Source organism: Penicillium psychrofluorescens (assembly GCF_964197705.1).
Source record: "Penicillium psychrofluorescens genome assembly, chromosome: 2".
NCBI lineage: Eukaryota > Fungi > Ascomycota > Eurotiomycetes > Eurotiales > Aspergillaceae > Penicillium > Penicillium psychrofluorescens.
In genome coordinates this window covers 5,112,981-5,133,012 of record NC_133440.1, presented here as the reverse complement: position 1 = coordinate 5,133,012, position 20,032 = coordinate 5,112,981, and the positions used below count along the sequence as shown (strand labels likewise).

At 52.9% G+C, this 20,032-nt stretch overlaps 8 protein-coding genes and 1 non-coding gene across 9 annotated transcripts; 4 read left to right on the top strand and 5 right to left on the bottom strand.

Moving 5' to 3' along the window:
- Positions 1-585: 585 nt before the first annotated feature.
- PFLUO_LOCUS4113 (rRNA-processing protein bfr2) lies at positions 586-2,640 on the bottom strand (the record flags this gene model as incomplete). Its single annotated transcript, XM_073781430.1, has 3 exons — positions 586-2,332; positions 2,394-2,499; positions 2,565-2,640. 3 exons carry the CDS (start codon positions 2,638-2,640, stop codon positions 586-588), a joined length of 1,929 nt encoding a protein of 642 aa, XP_073638186.1.
- A 904-nt stretch (positions 2,641-3,544) lies between these two features.
- On the top strand, positions 3,545-4,162 carry PFLUO_LOCUS4112 (uncharacterized protein; the record flags this gene model as incomplete). The annotated part of the gene is made up of 1 exon (XM_073781429.1): positions 3,545-4,162. One exon carries the CDS (start codon positions 3,545-3,547, stop codon positions 4,160-4,162), a length of 618 nt encoding a protein of 205 aa, XP_073638185.1.
- A 400-nt stretch (positions 4,163-4,562) lies between these two features.
- On the bottom strand, positions 4,563-7,304 carry PFLUO_LOCUS4111 (uncharacterized protein; the record flags this gene model as incomplete). The annotated part of the gene is made up of 2 exons (XM_073781428.1): positions 4,563-7,175; positions 7,236-7,304. 2 exons carry the CDS (start codon positions 7,302-7,304, stop codon positions 4,563-4,565), a joined length of 2,682 nt encoding a protein of 893 aa, XP_073638184.1.
- A 126-nt stretch (positions 7,305-7,430) lies between these two features.
- PFLUO_LOCUS4110 (uncharacterized protein) lies at positions 7,431-8,579 on the bottom strand (the record flags this gene model as incomplete). Its single annotated transcript, XM_073781427.1, has 1 exon — positions 7,431-8,579. One exon carries the CDS (start codon positions 8,577-8,579, stop codon positions 7,431-7,433), a length of 1,149 nt encoding a protein of 382 aa, XP_073638183.1.
- Positions 8,580-10,747: 2,168 nt separating this feature from the next.
- PFLUO_LOCUS4109 (uncharacterized protein) lies at positions 10,748-12,071 on the bottom strand (the record flags this gene model as incomplete). The annotated part of the gene is made up of 2 exons (XM_073781426.1): positions 10,748-11,443; positions 11,499-12,071. 2 exons carry the CDS (start codon positions 12,069-12,071, stop codon positions 10,748-10,750), a joined length of 1,269 nt encoding a protein of 422 aa, XP_073638182.1.
- A 2,443-nt stretch (positions 12,072-14,514) lies between these two features.
- Positions 14,515-14,588, top strand: PFLUO_LOCUS4108. Its single transcript has one exon. It is a non-coding gene; the product is annotated as a tRNA-Asn (tRNA).
- Positions 14,589-15,213: 625 nt separating this feature from the next.
- On the top strand, positions 15,214-15,708 carry PFLUO_LOCUS4107 (uncharacterized protein; the record flags this gene model as incomplete). Its single annotated transcript, XM_073781425.1, is given in 2 exon segments — positions 15,214-15,672; positions 15,688-15,708. 2 exon segments carry the CDS (start codon positions 15,214-15,216, stop codon positions 15,706-15,708), a joined length of 480 nt encoding a protein of 159 aa, XP_073638181.1.
- A 107-nt stretch (positions 15,709-15,815) lies between these two features.
- PFLUO_LOCUS4106 (NADPH-adrenodoxin reductase) lies at positions 15,816-17,476 on the bottom strand (the record flags this gene model as incomplete). The annotated part of the gene is made up of 2 exons (XM_073781424.1): positions 15,816-17,120; positions 17,174-17,476. 2 exons carry the CDS (start codon positions 17,474-17,476, stop codon positions 15,816-15,818), a joined length of 1,608 nt encoding a protein of 535 aa, XP_073638180.1.
- Positions 17,477-17,658: 182 nt separating this feature from the next.
- On the top strand, positions 17,659-19,806 carry PFLUO_LOCUS4105 (uncharacterized protein; the record flags this gene model as incomplete). The annotated part of the gene is made up of 3 exons (XM_073781423.1): positions 17,659-17,835; positions 17,884-18,069; positions 18,124-19,806. 3 exons carry the CDS (start codon positions 17,659-17,661, stop codon positions 19,804-19,806), a joined length of 2,046 nt encoding a protein of 681 aa, XP_073638179.1.
- Positions 19,807-20,032: the final 226 nt, after the last annotated feature.

Below are 20,032 nucleotides of genomic sequence, written 5' to 3'. Positions count from 1 at the left end.
AGAGATCTCGACCTGGAGACTCGAGCGAGGATGAGCAGTTGTCGAGAGAGATCAAAGCTGACGGACGCGGAGAAAGCAGCGCCCCTTGTTGGATCGATCGGCATGTGGGGAAGCCATGACGCCATTGTCTCAAGTACGAATAATCGCGACGGATGGCGGAAGTGATGATCACAACAATCATAGACTCTGAGCAAGAACATCTCTGGGAGAGAAGATTCAGGGAATAGCCCAGGTTGACAGTGGTGATAACGATCAGGCCCCGTGACCGTGATGCCCTAATGCCGTGTCACGGTCATCGACTCAATCCAACAACTTGGAATCTCACGAAGATACAGCCAATCTCGACGGTGTCGACCACGTTAGTTGTCCAGGCACGCGACCGTGAACTCGTTAGCTTCCCGTACGGGTAAAGTGGCAGAACGAAGATGGCAGTCTCGAAGTCTGGCATAGCAAAGTCAATGGATAAAGTTGATTATACTGCTTGCAGTACAATGAAAAGCCTGTATACAAGCTCTCGGATCAGTATTATGGACATACATAATCGCTATCTATACACAAGACAAGACAAGGAGGCCTGTAGACTGATCATTTTCGAAACAGTCTCAATCCGCTCTCTTCACGATCATCATCACTGTCTTCGCCGCTGGCACTCTCCTCTCCCTCACCCAGTAGGCCACTGGCTGTCTTGCCAAGCAGAGAGGCGAAAAACTCGTCGCGGGCCCCAGTACCCCAAGCCCCACGATCTTCCGGAGCCATGAAGTTCTGCAGCTTCTCGTGAACATTGAATCGCATCTTGCGGCCTTTGGAGGCGCGAGTGTCGACGTCTCGCTTCACCTTATCGTTGCGCATACCCGTGACGGGGTGGATGGGCAGGCGAGACGGCAGTTGGTGGAGGGTATCGAGACCGTTGGTCATGGCGTCCGAGGAGGACATTCGTTGCTCCACGAGGTCTCGAAGAAGGGACTGGTAGAAAATGGTGTCGTCGTAAACAGGCTCATGGTGACCATCTGACTGGCGAGAACGTTTGGACGCGTGCTCTCCGATTTCTGTGGCAATGTGCGCATCGAGGACGGCAGTGATGGTTTGTTGGCCAGAGGCAGAGCCCAGAAGCTTGCCTCGAGCATTGGGGAGAGAGTTGGAGGCGCCTCGCACTTTGGCAGACCACTTATCGAGCACAGCACGACGATGGGAGCGAGACTCGGACTCCAACTCCTCCATGCGTGCCCAGAGGGATGCAGAGGAGGACGTTGAAGAGATAGAGGAAGGCCTCTTGCGTTTTTTGGTCTCGTCTTTGGCGTGGGAATCCGTCAATGCGAGCCGTAGCTCCTCCAGCGTAGACCATAGGGCGAGGGCCGCCGATTCAGCTGACTTGATTGCCTCCCCGTTCCCTTCCTTTTCCTTTTCCCTTTCTCCTTCCGCCCCATCATCCTCTTCCCCAATCACCACGACCGCTTCGTTCATCACCGTCAACCCTTTCTGAAGCTTGATTCTCGTGTTCAACAACGCGTCAAACACTGTACGTTGCTCCCTAACTGCCCTCCCCTTTGCCGCATCTGCCTTGGCCGCTTGCGAGATCGTTGCCGCGATGGTCTTCTGATCCGATGCCATCAGCTTTCGTAACTCTTCCCGATCATCCTTCGTTTCGTTCGACCGAGACTTCTCGAAATGGACCCTCTTGCTGCTTTTCTTGTTGAGCTGCTCATCTTCATCATCGTCCATACCTTCCGCATCGCCATCCTCTGCCTGTGCTCCCGGCTGATCATCCTCTTCGCTCGGTACATCTTCATCCCGTACCTCTGCCAGGGCAGCCTCTGGGTCTACGTCGAAGTCTTCCATTTCGACGTCCTCGACAACCTCACCGAGCTGATCCCCGATGATACCCCCATCCCCGACAATGTCGAGCTCGTCATCCAATATGGGGGCGAGAAGCGCCGATTCTGAGTCGGACTCATCCGCCGAGGTGGTGAGGTCCTCTTTTCCTCGGCTCGTGGACGAGCTGTGCGACGATGCTATCTGGTACCTTGACGGGGATTGTGATGTCACGGTTGTTTCTTTGTTTTTCGAAGCCTTCTTTTTCGGTAGCGTGGATGCCCCACCTATTTGGCCGGTCTTTGAGTTGTGCTCCTCTGTCCCATCTTCTGACCCACTGGGGCCAGTGGACGACTCCTCGTTCGAGGACTCAATCTCATCACTGACGCTTTGATCACTCTCATCGGTAAGTGCCGCAAATGGATCATCATCGCTATCTGCCTCAAGGGCATGCCGGCTAACCCGTGCTCCTGCGTATTGTTTTCCCAGTGCAACCGGGTCCTGCTTCCGCAGCTTTGCTTTTCTGTTTCGCCCTCATCAGCCCTCTATGGTTTTGTTTTGCTTTGGTAAGTCACTCTACTCACCCGACTGCTTGATAATGCTCTCGGCCAGCATTTAGATCTGACGGATTGCCAGTCTCTTCATCGCTGGACTGACCGCCACGGTCATCAAGATCCTCGGGATCGAAATCTGGGTTCCCATGTCAGCTATCGATGTCCCCCAGTGAGAAAAAAGTAAGACATGCTGTTGCTTACCCTTGGGAGTCGGATCTTCCAGATCCGCCAGCTGGTCTGCCAGCGACCGTCCTGGATGTGTCTTGCCTGGCGCCATGGTTGATGGAAGGAAAGCTCGAGTTCGGTTTTTTCTTTTTTTGGTTTGCGATAAGCGGATCGCGGCCAAATCATCCCCATTAGGACTAGGCGGGCGGCGGTTAGGGCGGTGTCTATCTACTGGCTGGCAGAATCAGGCCTTTGGCTTCATCCTATCCGTTGGTTTTCGTCACTTCTCCTGTTCATCCACGCCTTTGTTCCCTCTTCATTCGTGACTCTCACGTCTTTTATCTCACACTTTACTCAGGATCTTGCCTTACAGAGTATCCTGGCTAACATGATACTATCACCAGGTGGTGTATCCCTAGTGCGTGGGAGGGTCTTTTCCACAGTGCGAGTTCTCCAGCATGACAATCCCCTAGTAAGTGTGCTCTCCAGTTCCCGTCATATAACTCGCACTCACACATTACTGTAAGGGACTTCCACGCTCTGGCACACCACCATCTTTTCCTCGCCGGCGTGGATTGCCTGAGAAGCGCAAGATCCGAGATGTCAAGAAAGTGGTTGCTGTTTCCTCGGCCAAGGGAGGGGTGGGCAAGTCGACTGTCGCGGGTTGGTTATTTCTTTTTATTTTTAATTGCTTGTTATCTTCCCCCAAATCAATGACCTTTTGCTTAAACCTGGAGCTGTTTGGGGGTAATAGAGCTAAAACATGTTCCCTAACATTAGTAAATCTCGCCCTCTCCTTTGCTCGCCGCGGTATCCGGACTGGAATCCTCGACACCGACATCTTCGGTCCATCTATTCCAACCCTCCTGAATCTATCAGGCGAACCTCGTTTAGACGAAAGTGAGACGACCTTGCTGGACAGGCTCACAAGCCCGAACGATGACAATAGATTGATATTTTTTTTTAAAATTCCAGAGAACTGCCTCCTCCCACTAACAAACTACGGCCTCAAGTCCATGTCAATGGGCTACCTCCTCCCCCAAACACAAGCCGACAACCCAACCGCCGAAGTACCCATGGATACAACCCCGATCTCCTGGCGCGGGTTAATGGTGACGAAAGCGATGCACCAGCTGCTACACTCCGTCTCATGGGGTCCGCTTGATGTCCTCGTTTTGGATCTTCCACCAGGCACAGGCGACGTCCAGCTCACAATCAACCAAGAAGTCATCATCGATGGGGCAGTGATCGTGACGACGCCACAAGACATCGCGCTGCGGGATGCCGTGCGTGGATTCGGCATGTTCCAGCGCATGGATGTGCCCGTTCTCGGGATGGTTCGGAATATGGCCTATTTCGCGTGTCCGCAGTGCGGGCATCAGACTCGAATCTTCTCGCACGGTGAGCATAGCGGTCATGCGCATGCTGAGGACCGTGGTGTGGTGGCCGAGTGCAAGCGGTTAGGTGTAGATTTCCTCGGTGATATTCCGCTTGATGCACAGGTGTGCGAAGACGCAGATCGTGGAATGCCCACTGTTGTGGCGGAGGAGACGGCCGAGCGTAGTGCGCGACGCCAGGCTTTTGTGGATGTCGCGGAACAGGTGGCCCGGAAGATTGGCCTTGAATGGCGCTGACAGCCTAGGCTCTGGCTATTACACTTTCCTTGTAAATTGCTCCACATTGTATAACTACGTGTATGACGGAGAAGTCGGCTTGTATCATAATGTGTTATCAAATGTCTATCTCCAGCCCCGATGACGGTTTTATCCGGTTCGAAGTAGTAGTCAGTTGATGCAAGATCGATTGCGAAACTAAACATGGGGTATTAACAAATGGAGGAATTTAGGATAGGAAATACAGCCACGCAATCCCCAAATCGTATATATCCAACAATTTAGTGGCTGGGGTCTGCAATGAAGGATAACCAGATGAAATGTTTCCGCGGTGTGATCAAATGCGCTCGCAGCCGATGGAAGGTAGGAAATCAAAAAGATCGTATACAGATGGTGATAAATGGTTGTAAATCGTGTGCGGTTACAGATGCTCTTCGGCGCTTTTAAACTCGTCTCGCGACGGCATGTCGGGTCGCAACGATATCGAATCCCGGCCAGCGACAGACAAAGTATCCGTGGACAGGCGAACGCCATCATTGGCCTTAATCTCACCGATAATGCCCCTAGCGTGGACTACAGCGCGCGTGCTGGCTGCATCTGGGGCGACACTGGTCACGGCCATAGAGTCAGTGTCGCCGCCGATAGTACTAGCATTGTCCGACATGAGCTCGCTGCGACCAGTCACAGACCCATTAACTGACCCTGGGCGGTGTTTGCTAAGGGACAGCGAGACATCGGAGGTCATGGCTGCATGGAAAAGGGCCCGCGTACTAGCGTTCTCGTGATGGAGCTTCTGGTTGTCCATCTCTGGTAACACGAGAAGGGGTCCAGCGCTCTTCTCCGACCCAGGACGTGTATATGCTGAGCCAGCTTCACCAGAGAACCGTCCCGAAAAAGCATCCGTGCTTGGACGCGCCTTCTCATCCCAGGTGACCGTTCCAGGCTCGGCAGATTTCGCTTTTCCATTGACGGAAGGATCTTGGGTATCTTGCTGCGCTTTCTTGGACGGCTCACTAGACCAGTCGCCAGCCTGCCCAGCATCTACGCTTGTGCGGGTAGACGGCCGTCCAGATTTCTCTGCCTGTTGCTCCTTTTCCAACGTGTGTTCATCATGCTTGCTTCCCCAGCCGCTCCAGAGCATCAGACCGTAGTTCTTCTTGGCCTGCCGTTTCGGGATCACTCCTGGGGCAGCTCTTCGGGCAGCAAGCGAGCTCGCAGGTGGATGTTCGCCTTCAAAATCTTGGAAGCCATGCGCCATCTCTTTGATACGCCGAGCTTGGAAGCGCAGCTTCTCCTTCGCAAACTTGATGTCCCATTCGTGCTTGGCATTGAGCCATTTTCGGATGAGCACTGGATTGATGGCTCCAACCTGAGCAGGCGGAATATCCAGTACGGGGTATGAGGACGGTGGATCCATGTGGTAGATACGCCCGCGTTTGTCGACTCTCTGACGGATCATGTACTTGTAGAACGCAGGCAAGGGGTCTCCAGCCTTTCCCACAGAGTCTACCGGCAGTCTGTCAGCGGAATCAAATCCAGAACCTAGATTTTCCGGGTCGTCTGAGCCACTGGTCGAGATGGGTGAGAGGGCGCTCTCATCCACAATTTCTACCTCTGATTGTTGAGCACGCGCCAGTGCCCAGGAGCCAAACTGCGAAATCGAACGGAACATGTATTTGGCCGGTCTTGTAAAGCTGAGAGTGGGAGCCACGTGGCATAGATTGTCCCACACTTGAAGCTGCACATAGGTGGGGCTATACTGGCTGATTATATCTCGCTTTGGGTCGTACTCGTCGAGGTAGACGTCGCTTGGAGGGTACGCAGACGGATCCGCTGCTTTGTGGGCCAGGTAGAACTGCTCATCACGGAGGGTCTCGCCGCCACCGCTCAGAATTTGCAGAGGCGGAAGGCCACCCAACGATGGTTGCAAGACGGGCGAGACAAGAGGATGCGAGATCAGCTGGTTGGTCGTGTACATCTGAATCTGGTCCTTGAGTTCCACAGTCTTGCCATCTAAGACAACGTGGATATTGTCTGGCTCGGTGTACAAGGTGGCCGGGTCGGTATTCTGCTGCTGTCCAGGATACGCAGGCTCTGTGGACGCCGCCTTTTTGTCGTGGAGGGTGTAGCCGCGAACTGCGGTCTCCTCTGCTTCGGTGTCGGCAGCCGGAACGGCCTTCTCCACGTCCTGAGCGGACACTGTCTCCTTCCGAGATAGCCTCTTGATCTTGAGAATCTCGTCGGCGTTGGGTGGAGGCCAGGCAACGGACGGTTTGTGCCTGAATCCATACGGAGGGATATAGTCCCCGGGATTGTCCGCAACAATGCTCGGGAAGGAATGCGTTAGATCTGCCCAAGGGGAGATCAGAATTGCTCCCGCCGGTAAAGGGATACCCTGATCGCGCATGATGACTAGCATCGACAAGGCCAACCCGCCGCCCGCGGAGTCCCCAGCAATGATGATTTCCTTGGGCTCGTATGTTTCCAGCAGCCAGAGATATGTCGCCAGGGAATCATGGAGCGCACATGGAAAAGGGAACTGCGGTGCCAACCGATAATCCGGCGCATAGACGCGGCCCTTCAGCTTTCGCGCATGGCGCTGCAGCATATACCGATGGGTGTCCACGCTCCCAAAGAAGTAGGCACCGCCGTGGATATACAGCATGATGCGCTTGTTGCGCTGGCCCGACTTCTTGGAGTTGTTGTAGTCACTGCGCGTCTCAATCGACTCCCCCTTCAGCTCTCCGGACGGCCCCCGCCATTGCCACCACTTCTCACCTCCCACCCGCGCAATGCCTCTGGGACCCAGCTGTTTGGAGAGCGCATCTGCAGCCGCCGACAAGGATTCCTCTGGGATCGTCACGGTCTCGGTCTTCACCCAGTGGGGGCTCGGCACCGACTGACGCGTAAAGGATTGGAGATCCTCGAGCGGGTGCTTGGAGGCGTAGGCCAGGAATTTGCGGATAATCTGGATGCCTTCATCGTAGGTGATGTGGACGGAGGGCTGATTGCGGAGGGACTTGCGATGCAGGTACTGCCGGGTTGCGGGGGCACGGGATCAGTACATGGCCTCCTTGCCGAGCATGAGACTTACATGATTGATGAGGGTATGTAGAACGGTGGGAGTCAAAGCGGCGCCGAGGGCGACCGTGTGCAATGGCATTGTATGGCCATCTAGGAGGGAGAGGTTGAGTGAGAAATCGGGGGAATGTTTGTTCTCCGGGCTCAGGGGCCCAACGTCATTAACGAACTGGTCTTTGGTGAAGACGATCATGATGTCACAGGAAAACTAATCGGCCCGCGGCCTAGTACGTTCGCCCACCACCAACACATATCCCACGCCCACGACGCCTGCCACGACACTGTACGCAATGATTACTGCCCGAGGCGCTGCCCCCGGGTTGGCCTCTCTAGTCATGCGGAATCCCAAGCCCCCATTGACAATCCCCAAAACAATCATCGCACGGCCAAACCACCGGTGCAGATAGGCAAAGGCGCTCTTGCCGCCCGTCTTGCGGAAATGCCGGTGCTGAAGAAGGCCCATGAGGGGTTGGATTAGAACCAGTCCACTCACGACCACGAGGCCAATGATCGGGTGGTGGTGGGGAAGCATCTCGAACGCGTGCGCCATGGAAACCCCCAGACCCATCCCGGCAATGGATATCATCAGGGCGAAAATCTGCGCGAGACCATGGATCCGCACCGTCCACGAGGCCGGGAAAAGATGCAACCCCAGAGCAAAGACCGGAAAGAAGACCACAAACGCGATAATCATCAGCACAGCGTGGGCGATCCGTTGCCGATATATTGACTCGATGTCAAACGGTGACCCGACAGCCTCTGCTGCGCTGGAGTCGGCCGTATCGGAAAATGGGTTGGCGAGGTGGCCGCCGGTGGCTTTTCTCATGTTGACGGTAGCACCTCCCATATCATCATGTTTGGCGATGGTCGCGCTCACGTCGCTGGTGTTTAGCGGCGGCCCAAATTTCACGGCCCAGATGTAGGGACTGGCGGTGCTGGTGACGTTTGCACTTCCATCTGACCAGGAAGTGCAGGTGTCGCATCGAATATTGGCCGTGATGGTTCCATCCTTCACCCCGCTACCGTCGAGGAGCGAAACCCGCGCGTCTTGGTTGTATAGTGGCTCGAAGTGGCCGTCGCCCAGCCGAGGAGATACCGTCACATTATGACCGTCGCTCGAGGCATACACCACGAAAATGTTTGCACCTTGCATTTGGTCGCCCTGGCCCCATGCAAACCACTGGACGGGACTCGTGGATTTGAGTTGGAAGTAAACGGGCCCCGAACCAGATGTCGCGGTGTCCTTGGGGATGTTGACGCTGTATGTGATATCAGTCTGTCCTGGAGGAGTGAAAACTTCCACCTGGGCCAAGGCTGAGAGGGCCCCCAGGACCCATAACGAGGGATATACGGACATGGTTTGGGGAGGTGGCCGTAAACTTCACGATCCGGAGGGGGGCGAGGGGTTAGAGATATAAGACCTGTTGCTGGTGTCTCAGATTGGCCCCGTTAGTTACACAACTACAACCTGTTTGTTTTTATATAAACCGCTGCCATGCAGGCATGATCTTGGCTCTCTTTGCATGGCCGAGGTCGGGCGAAACGGGCCAACGTTTGTGCAACACTCGATCTCAGCACAAGGTCATTGTATCGAAATGGCAGCCTACGTAAGTACCTACTCGATTCAGCATGACCGTAGAATATCTCTCTATATCTGCCTTCCGGGAGCTCGTAACAGACTGTTGTGGCGAAAGCCTACAACTTTGATTTTTGGAGGCTGGAGTGCCGCGCCTCCGGCGTGTAACCAACAGCGTGTCGGACGAACCGCAGAACCGGGGTCAGGGCATATGGAGGTATGGAATTAGTCGCCCAGGGGTCTGCTTGGTCACTACGAGTAGTTCCGATTTCATGACTAGTATATTCTTGGTTAACCAAGTCGCGGCGGTTGTAGCAGGGCTTGCACCGCCTCAATTGTCTTTCTCGTTCCTCAAACCTAACACTGCCTTTTTCTCCTTCAGGCAAGTATCTGCCATTCTGCAAGCTATCTTTGGATCTACCTCTCAAACGGTGTTGGATGGCGGACCGCGTGAGGTGACCCTGAAATTACCCAGTGTGGCTGGCCTAGGCGTCTGTCAGCGCAATGCTTTGAATCTAGTCCCTCTATCCCAGTTTCTGCTGCTTTTTTGGGGGCTGTTTTGGTTCCCTGGGTCACTTTCAGTACTGTATCCTCTCAGGGGCTGCTTCTGGGCAGATGTTGTGGCATACCCGCCCCTCCTAGGAATGAGTCTATTCGTTTAGGACCGCTAGTTTAATCTGAATTACCGAGCCTAGGTGTACATCCGGCAAAACGTCGTCATTTTTTAAGCCTACCGAAGCTACACATTGCACACCTTATAAACCAAAGAAACGACGCTGTTGATTCCGCTGATGACTACCGGCAAAGTAACCCATTTTCGACGTCGTTTTGGCGGCGAGTGGAAACGAGGAGAGCAACTGTTGAAGTCGAGAACCAACAACGACTAACATTGCAGACCTTAGTTGATGGTACAGGGTGGTGGGCAGTCAAGGCGGCGGCTCGCTCTTCGAAGTTACGGGTGGAAAAGCAGCCGGTTCTGGCCTCGAATGCGGTCATTATCGGACACAATGTCACAGGCTCCCATATTCTAGATCTAATGATTAAAAAAATGCCAAGCTTCATAAGTCCAACCCAATATTGCTTAGATTGTAACGCTTGAGTAACTTTGACTCCTGTAAATTTGATTCGGAAAGTTTCTCTCCTGATCTTCGAGAATTCACATGTAAGACCCCGAACGTCCATGTCGGTATTCAGTCAACCCTACAACCCATGTACAACCTTGTCTCGGTATATTCTCATTCACCAGAGTATCTGCTACCAGGTTCTCCTTCAAAAAGCTCTTCAATCCTCTCATCCTTTCAGGAGATATAAGTGCGAGGGCTCAACCGATTACCATTTCGGGGAAGGCGGGCACGGTCTCCGCCAACATGGGATCTGCCACCCGGAGGAAGCCCCAGAAGTGGCTAGCTAAGAAACGCCTTTGCATGAGCAAAACGGCCCACAAATTAAAAGGTCCTTTTTTCAGAGTTCCAGAGTGGGAAGCTTCCAAGATCGTCTTCTGGCTAAAAGCTAGGCTCCACTGTTAAGCAGCTCCACCGCTCCACCACTCCACCAGCTAAGCAATGGCTCATAACCAAAAAGCGCGCCAGTGCCGATGTCCAAAAAGTTATTGGACAGATTCTGGACGCAATGGGACGAGAAATAGCACCATCCTGGATCTTAGGATCCATATTGCAGATCAACGATATCATTGCCGGTGGTATCTTGTGAAGAACTATCCTGGGTCGTCGGTACCGAGGCAGGTCGGTAACTAGTCGCTAAATCCCACGTGCTATTATTTACAGGGGGAAGGGAGGGTGAAGATTCTGCACAATCGTGCGTGGATGAATCGAATTATTAAATATAGATTTCATATATTAAAGTAAGTAACCAGTAGGTGATAGGCATAAACTGCGTAAAGTAGATACAGAATGTACAACGAATGGTCATTGACGCGAATGGATGGGGAATTATGAACTCCTGCGCTCGGGATGCTCGACCGACTCTGCTGAAGTGGCGGGCTCGTGCATGATCTCAATGGTTGTCTGTTGATACACGCCGTGGAAGTTATGAAGTTCAACATCCTTGTTAGGAACGATGTTCTCCGTAGAGCCGCCCAGAGGGCTTTGCGTATCGTCCATGTCGACGGTCTTAGGATTCTGACGGAACCGCGTGTTCAAGCGAGAGGTGATACCGAATACCTTACGGGACTTGGGGTGTGCAGATATCTGTGTTTGGTAGCGGGAGTCGGTGTTGTTGTCGTAGTTAGGGTCGATGTCACTGTGCTCGGTGTCGATCAACAGGTGACGACGAGTTAGAGTGTATACGGACACATCGACAAATCCCGAGAACGCCATCAGGCAGCCAGCAATACCAAAGTAGGTCCTGCTGGGTGGCACGCCCCGCATGGTGGACATACGACCCGCTGACAGTGGCAGCGACAAGCAAAGATACACAACGGGATAGATGACCATGTAGATAACAACCCGGTTGAGGCGTTGGAGGCTCTCTTGCTGGCCGCGACGCAGCATCTTGGCCTGCCTCATACGACGACGGAGCCAGAAGAACATGATCGAGTAAAGGACGACCGTGCCGAATTCGGAGAGGAAGATCCAGAAATAGTGGCCCCAGAGACGTTCGTCTTCATGCTCTGGGCTCAGCCAACACTAGGGAGAAGGTTAGCTGACAGCCACGACAAACAAGAGGAACATCTCCACGTACCCAGCCAGCCTCTGAGATGACGAAGGCCTTTGATCCCCAGATTCCCACGGGAATGAAGCCGATGACTAGAATAAACATCCAGATTCCGATGACAACGTAGACAAATATGTGATAGGGGAGCTGGCGACCACGAAGCACGACGGCGCTGGTGTGAAGAGCAATGGACAGCACGAACAGACCGCTGCCGGGGTCTCCTGTCTGAATCCACCATCCTTGCAGGTAGCAGGCTGTCTCACCAAAGTGGACGCTTCCCTTCGAAACCCAGTAGAGGGACAATAAGAAAGCGATGGACTGCTGCATGTCAACCAGCAGGAGGTTGTAGATGAGGACGACATATTGGTTCTGGGCCAATGGGTGCTTGTAATAGCGCTTCCAATAGATGAAGCGGTAGGTAAGGAAAGACAGTAGGAACAGCGTTGAGACCAAAGAGAGTAAGGCCACCGTGCCAATGGCAATAAAGAGTGATCGGTCCGTACCGGCAAGGGGATCCCATTCCTGGAACTCCCAACGACGGGCAAGAGAACCATCTTGGCCTTGGGCGAGCGAACGGAGAAGATGGGTCAACATGACCATGATGAAGATTCTGCAACGCTGCGACGAGCAACATGGGCCGAGGGACCTTGGATATTTAATTGTTTGTGGAATATCCCGCGGGAGTTGCCACGACCAGCGTGCCGGTGTTAGTTGATCGGCCCGCAGCGTACCCTTTCTTCGTCTAAAACTTCTCCATTGTCGGTCACTAGCTGTTCAGGAAATCCGCGCTTCCGGGTCGACGATACTAGTTGGCTAGTTAGTGGCGTTTGGTCAGCACCGTATACCCTATTGGGACAACAGTAAACGCGTCCCCTGAGCTCTGTTCACGGTCATTCGAAAACCTGTGCCGAACCTTGTCCACATCGAAAGCGCGCTATGTTGGGTGTGGGTGATAGTGGGGATCTGGATGGAGCTGTTTAGGGTCTCAAGAAAAATAGGGTGACGATCGCTCGGGATAATTGAAGGATTTGGCCAAGCTCGCGGAGCCTTCCGTCGCCTCGAGACCTAGATCGCATGTCAAGATGCACAGAGCTAAACGCACCATCGACAGACTAAGTGGATGCGCTCGTATTGGCCTAATCTTACGCCAATAGATCCACGACGATCCACCAATGAGAAGATTCATGGGGCTATTAGTTTAGCAGCTTGCGGTTCCTGGACTCGTTCTCCGTGGGGATGGTTTTTTTACAACTAAACTATCTCCAGTTTGATCTTGAACTTTGATATCTGCCGCCGCGTGCTAGCCATTGGATGCAGTGCCGACGGCGACCATCGCAGATTATTATTCCGGGCTGGCCTCGCACACTTTCTGCGCACAAACAGGTTTTAAACTGGCCCACTGCTACATCTGATTGGGATTGGAATCATGACCGGACTTGTTTCTGTAGTGAATTGGTTGATATACGGAAGGTTTGCGATATCTGATTTCTAAGAGGGTCTCAAGCACATCCACGCTCGAGGCACCCTGCCCAGACTACGGGAGTGTTGCTCTGTGATGGAGGCAAGGGCAGGCCCCGGAAGGACACCGGTCCAGGTGAGAGGGGAGAACTCAAGCAAAAGGCAACGTATAATGAGGGACTTGTTGTTGGAGCTGGCTATATAGGGTTTTCTCGGTCGGGTATTGGTTCTTTACAAATAACCAACAGACTAGTCATTGGCCGTCGGCTACCACGCTACACGCTACCATCAGCAACTTCAGTTTTCCAAAACAGAAGCGATTTCAATAATTGTGCATTTAGCGGCCCCATGTTCCAGTAGTCTGGCAAGTGCGGAGAAAGAGTTGGCATTGCATACAGAGCAGGGCAGGGGTTGAAAAAATTATGCTTTTGTTTCGGCCCCTAAAGTCAGTTACTAGGGCAATTTATAGCGATAGTTGGCCAACACGTTTAAATTAGTTAGTATCTACTCCAGGATCTGTATGTATCCTGGAGGTCTGAGAGCCGCTCGATGCCTGCCTGCCGTTGTCATCGGGTCTTTTTCTTCCAGCGAGTGTGTGCATGTTTCTCTACAGCCGCAAGCATTATCAGCGAGCTCGTGATCGAGAGTACCATCAAGGAGGAAGATGGACATTTCGCACGTTTGATTGATCGATCTTCCAGTGTTTTACGCGCTCGAGCACTCTGAGGAACCAGATCGCTTCATCCGGTCTCCCTGGGACTTCGCTAGTGCCGGACAGTTTCGCTCGGTGCGCGTCCCACGGGAACCGACTGCGATATTGGAAGTTGAGGATTTTCCGCTTCTACGTATCTATCGACGGTTATGTCTCCACGGAGGTGATCACCAAGGAGCCCTTGAAACTACGTCGCCGACACGCTCAAACCTAAGCTGCCAGTCATCCAACTCGGTTAAGGCTATGCCGTCTACACAGGCTCTGAGTGATACGACTGGTGGCCTTTATCATTGCGAGCCGATTCATTCAATCGAGCGGAGGTTTGAGGAGGTATGGAGTAGATGAACAGGCTGCTGGGTAACCCCAATGGCGCCCCCTACCACATACCGGCGGCGATTGACCATAAATGACAAGCTCTCCCACTCAGAGCTGACCTCTAAGCAAGCGTTGCATTTCTTTGAGCAAGAGGCTGTTTATAGAAGCAAGAGCGATGTGGGGTCAACATCTGCAGCTCGCGCGAACTAGACCCCCCAACTAAGCCCCGTTCCAATACTGGCCACGAGGAGCTTCCAAATGCATACTTCTTTCTTATCGATTCGACCTGAGGCGATAAAGGCTGCTTGCTCTATTCATTGCCATCGGTCATAATTGTAGGAATGAACCAACTTCATTCTCTGCTCTTCCATTTCGGCCCGCCTTTTTCTCCGCATCCAGTAACCGTGAACGCCACGCTATCCAATAGCCCAGTTATGCTAGCCCTTGCCAACAGGGATATACCCGGTCCTGATTTATAGGACGCTTCTTCGTCCACGTGAGATGGGATAATAACGATTTGTTTGAGAGGCATTCCTAATATATTTCCAATCAATAGTCGTCTCCGTGGCGCAATTGGTTAGCGCGTCTGACTGTTAATCAGGAGGTTGGAAGTTCGAGCCTTCCCGGGGACGATCTTTTTGTCTCATAAAGTAGACTGGATTTGGATACTTTTTCTTTTTCTGGAAGTTTTTTTTTTTTTTCAAAAAGAAACTTTTTCAGATGGATTTTAGTCTATATAGTGTACTACAGATCTGTTTTCAGGCTAGTCACATCTCAAAACTTTGAATGAGTTAAGTATACAATTTCCTCATTCCAGAGACCTGGACATTGTAACCTGAGCTGCGGCCATAAACCCGCGTGTGCAAGTCTACGGTGGCATGGAATGGAATTCCGAAATTTCACCCAGGAAGTGATGCGTTGTACTTCCCTCGTCCTGCACAAGAGCCAGATTGTCTCACTTGGTAGCCCGCTGGTACCCGTATTCCCCGCACATTGGTCTCACCTCATTGCACCGGTTTCTCCAGATGGCGGGCCCTGTGAAGGTAGCCTTGGAATCTCATGCTGACTGCAACTATAATTGGATTCTCAGAAATGTCAGATGTAGCAACTTGAGCCGATAGTAGTTGCTAACGCTGGGAGGGTTGATTTCGGAGAAATATATAAAAAGCTCTCGGGGGAACGTCAATAACCACCACCACCGAAAAACCCCTCTTATCACTCACATCCTTGACCTTTTGAACCAACCTATTCTCTACCATGAAGTCCATCAAGATCTTCACCTGCGCCCTCTTGGCGACTCTTGCCAGCGCTGCCCCCACCACCCGGGACGAGACAACAGAAGCTGTCGCTCCCAAGTCGGTCTCCGTCTCGTATGATCCCAAGTACGACGTTGGATCTTCGTCGCTCAACACTGTCGCCTGCTCGAATGGAGTGAATGGCCTTGAAGGGCTAGGCTATACCAACTTTAAGTCGCTGCCCACATTCCCGCTGATTGGAGGGGCGCCCACTGTCAAAGGCTGGGACAGCCCTAACTGCGGCAAATGCTACCGGCTGCACTATACGTCCGGCAAGATTAGCCGTTCTCTTCATGTCTTGGCCATTGATGCGGCACCGGGCGGATTCAACATCGGCCTCAATGCCATGAACCAGCTTACTGATGGTATGGCTGTGCAGCTGGGACGCGTCGAGGCGACTTTTGTGCCTGTGGCGGATAGCGTATGTGGAATGTAGGATCTGAATGAGATGCGATGAAATGAGGCTGAATTTGAAGTGGACGGGTGAGAAGAGGCGGAGAGTCTGCTTTACATGAGTGATGATGGACAATGAGCTCTACTAACTATCAGTACAAGAAATATTATTTACTTTAATATGACATCCAACATCTCTTGTACTCGTCCAAACTTATCCCGGACTTTGCCCTTTTTCTGACCACACTCCCGCTCCGCAGCATCGATGCGCTCCCAGTCTTGCCACGATGTCGCGCGGAGACCACGAGCCTCAGCCTCATCCCGTACCCCATCCCAGCCTAGCCCACTGCTTTGGCCAGGTGCATGCAGCAGGGAATTATGACTGTCTGCTAGGTCTCTAACAATTGCATCGGCGGTGGTGAAGGCGTCGGTCATAGTCGAGGCAATCACGCCAGTTGGACCGCGCTTAACCCAGCCAGCACAGTATAGTCCAGGTACGGTGGAGATGAGCGAGCCATCAGGTAGCTGCTGGGGCTCCCCCGAGTTCGAGAGGCTAGTAACGCGGCCAAATCCATCGTTGGGTATCACGCCACGGTTGGCGTCAAACTGAATCCCAAGGTCTTCAAGCCCCGGCAGCGGTAGCGACTTGTACCCGACACTACGGAAGAATACGCTGGCAGGGATGTTGACCTGAGCGCGTTTCCCGCTGGACATTAGCTTGGGGGAGACTTTGGAGCTGGGATTGTACGGGTCGGATGGGTCAAGCTCGTTGCGGGAGAACTTGGCATGTGATAGATGATAGGGATACATAGGCGACCAGTGCAGGCATTCTGGCGCAAGGAGGAAGTCGAGAGACCAGGACTTGGTTGCCGTCTTGGGGTCATTTGTGGAGCCCTTGGCAAGCAGCTGCATAAGGCGCTTCTGTGCTCTGGGAAGGGCAGATATGACCGATTCTGGGGGCATAATATTCCCTGGTATCGGATCAAATGAGACAGAAGGAAGCTTCAAAAGCTCACGAGCTTCCTTGATCGTGAATGCGACCTGCAGAGGTCCACGACGGCCAACGACGCGCACCCGCTTGATACGGCTCTTGGACAATGTCTGTAGAGCATAATCGGCGATATCAGTACTCCGAAGAGCATCCACGTCGGAAAGCAGAATTCTGGCCACATCGAGCGCCACGTTGCCTTGGCCCACGATCACGGCGTCTTCTCCGCTGGTTAGGTCCGGCTCCAGATCGCGGTGCTCGGGGAGACCATTGTACCAGCCGACAAAAGCACGCGCCGAGTAGACGCTGCGGAGAGCCTGCTCTCCAGGAATTCCCAATTCCTTGTCCTTGGAAGACCCGTAGGCGAAGAGAATGGCGTCATAGTGTGGCTTGAGGCTCGAGAGTGGTAGATCATTCCCGAGGTCGACGTTTCCAACAAAGTTGAAACGCGGAGAAGATGCAACCTCTGTGAACTTCTCTTCACAATTCTATTGACACTGTCAGTAAGCACTATTAAATCCGCAATTGCTACGCAACCTACCTTCACCTCAGGGTGGTCCGGGGCTACCCCGTACCGAGCCAGACCAAATGGAACCGGGAGTTTCTCGTACATGTCCACCACCGCACTTTGTTGTTTGGCCAGCAGACGAGAGGCAGCGTAGAATCCCGCCGGCCCAGAGCCCACAATGGCAACACGGAACGGCCGCGTTGAAGCGACATCGCTATTCAGACGCCTGGGAGATGGCCACAGCGACACCGACAAGCGCACAGCTGAGAGCAAGGGCCGTCCACCAATCCGCGCAGTGCAATGGGCACAAACCAAAGACGCTCTTTCCAGTCGCATGATGCTGTCCGGAGAGCAAAGTACCTGAAGAGTCACCCGCTTGTCTTATCGGAGACGTCATGTGACCATTATCGGTAGTTGCCCTGACGACAATCTGCTGTGTTGACAACCTCACCTCCTTCATTCCTCGCCGTCTCCAGATCTGTCTCTCGCGTGGATGCCATTCACTTCCAATCGCTACAATGGGCAGATCGTCGCCTCCATTCCTTTACGATCGTCCCTCCAACTACAACTTCGATGGCCCTATCGATTACTCTTTCAACCCCAAGGCCGTGACACGGGCGAGCTGGGCTCCCGCGCAGCTCAAGCCACAACCTGAAGGCCCACTGGTCAACTTTAACAACGGACGGACAGATTCGGTATGTGCAAGTCGTTTGGTTTTCAAGGATAAGACTAATTGTGATTAGTACGTCAGTGTCGAGAAGCCAACATGGACGCCGATGAGTCCAAACACCAAGATTCATGTCAAATATGCGCGGTCAATACAGCTCGTTCTGCGGCTGGTGGCCTTTTTGGGCGCGCTGGGATCACTGTTCTGCTCAATTGTCATGACACAGGTCCCGACTACGGTCATCTGGATCATTCGGGCTGGTGTAAGTCCTCACGTTGTTTATCGTGCTAGCTTCTCGCGCTGACTATGGCATTAGCCCATCGTTGCGATTCTTCACACAATTTATGGAATTTACCATATGTCTCGCTCCGCTGTAACCAGACCACCCTACTCACAGGCTAGCTATGGCTTGTTCGCTTCGACTCTGGATGCTGGACTGATCCCATTCTATGTCTTCACAGCATTCATGGCCCACGGGGAATGGACAGAGGAAGCTTACAACTGGAGCACTCTATTCCAAAACACAAGTTTTACAGTAATTTTTGCAGAAGCCATGTTCATTTGCGGCGCTGCCAACGCGGGACTGCACTTGATTTCATTCACATTGTCTATCTTCCTTGCGGTCATTTTCCGGAAGATCGCACACCTGCCCCCCGACATGAACCCGCTCGAGGACAATCTCACAGCTCGTCCCCGCAAGAAGCGCATTAGGGATGAGATGGCCGAGAAGCATATGAGCCAATCCACGCTGAACTCCACCGTTGAAGACCCTCTGATTGATCCTCCTCGCACTGTACCCTTCATGCATACCCGAGGCCAGTCGTTGGGTAGTGATATGAATCGTGAATTCGTGGATGTGCCCAACAGCCGACAGTCCCAGCCAGGCTTTTATACGAATCGACTATCAAATCCTGAGATGCTCTTCCACCAGCAAGCCAGCCAGCCATATGATCTGACCTCTGCGACCCCAGCGCCGGGATATGGGAATGTGACCATGTACTCTCCAGAATTCGTCAACCCTAGCACACACACTCGCCAGTTGACGTCGCGTGCTGCCAATCGATCCGACACTGTTAGTCCTCTATCAGATAATTGGGTGACATACTCCGATCGCTCGCCGTCGCCAGTGAGTGAGATCTATAATGAAAAGACCACCGGGCTTCGTCAATCATCATCTGTGTACAGCCGAAAAACCAACACGAGCAACACGTCCAACGGCAGTGGCATTCGAGACTGGTTTGGATATGGCCGGAAAGCTAGTCTTGGAAGTGCCATTCAGGAGGACACGCGCGGGGAGTACGAGTCACTGGCGGTGCAAGAGTATTATGGCAACGACGAAGAGAAGCGTGAGCAGGACCTAGGTGATCGGCGCATCAACATCTTCCCTGACCCGGAGGAGCATGACCATGACAACGAAGGTGAAGGTCAAAGCAACCTCCGATTCAACCCACTCATGCTCAACCCACCAACACCCCAGCCCGTCGTGAGCGATGCAGCCGAGAACACCGATCCAGTTCGACGTGCCGCGCTGAGTGATAAACCCAACTTGTCTCACAACTCCAAGATGCAAGTGTCTGTTTCCCATGAGTCGACTGATTTCGAGGACATTGGAGAAATTAAGTCTTCGCGGAAACGCAACAAGATGGCCGCATACCAGTCTCTCAAAAAGAGTGACAGTGATGATGAGGACGAGCACCTAACTAACAATGACACCTCGCCTGCCATCGCCGAGGGAGATCGCCAGGGCCGTGTCGTCAGTAACTCTGGCGCAGACACGGCACGCTTGGGCGTTGTGGCGGGGGTCGGAGCATCCTTGTCCTCATATGGAAGCTACATTGCCGGTCTGGGCGTGGGTCGCCGCCGCGATGTGAGCGGCAAGGTCGCTGAAGAAGGACGCAGTGGTGCAGACAAGGACGAGAGTCCCAGCCCGAGTCCGACACAGAGCAAGGGCTCTGAACCCGTTCGAGCTGCCGGGTGGGCACGATTCGCGGGACTGTGAGCAATTCGCGCAAGTTCAAGGATTTAACGCTGGGAAAGGTAATTGAGTATTTTTTGCTGATGGAGTTTGAAATTTTGAAAGGGTTCATGAAGGTATGTAGCGAAATACTGGCAGGATTTTGATTTGATGGATTATAACTGGTTTTTGTACTTCGGGGGCTTGATTTATTTCTTTTTCTTGGTGTTTGAGGATTTTGACCTTGCTGTATGTATTTAGACAATTCAGA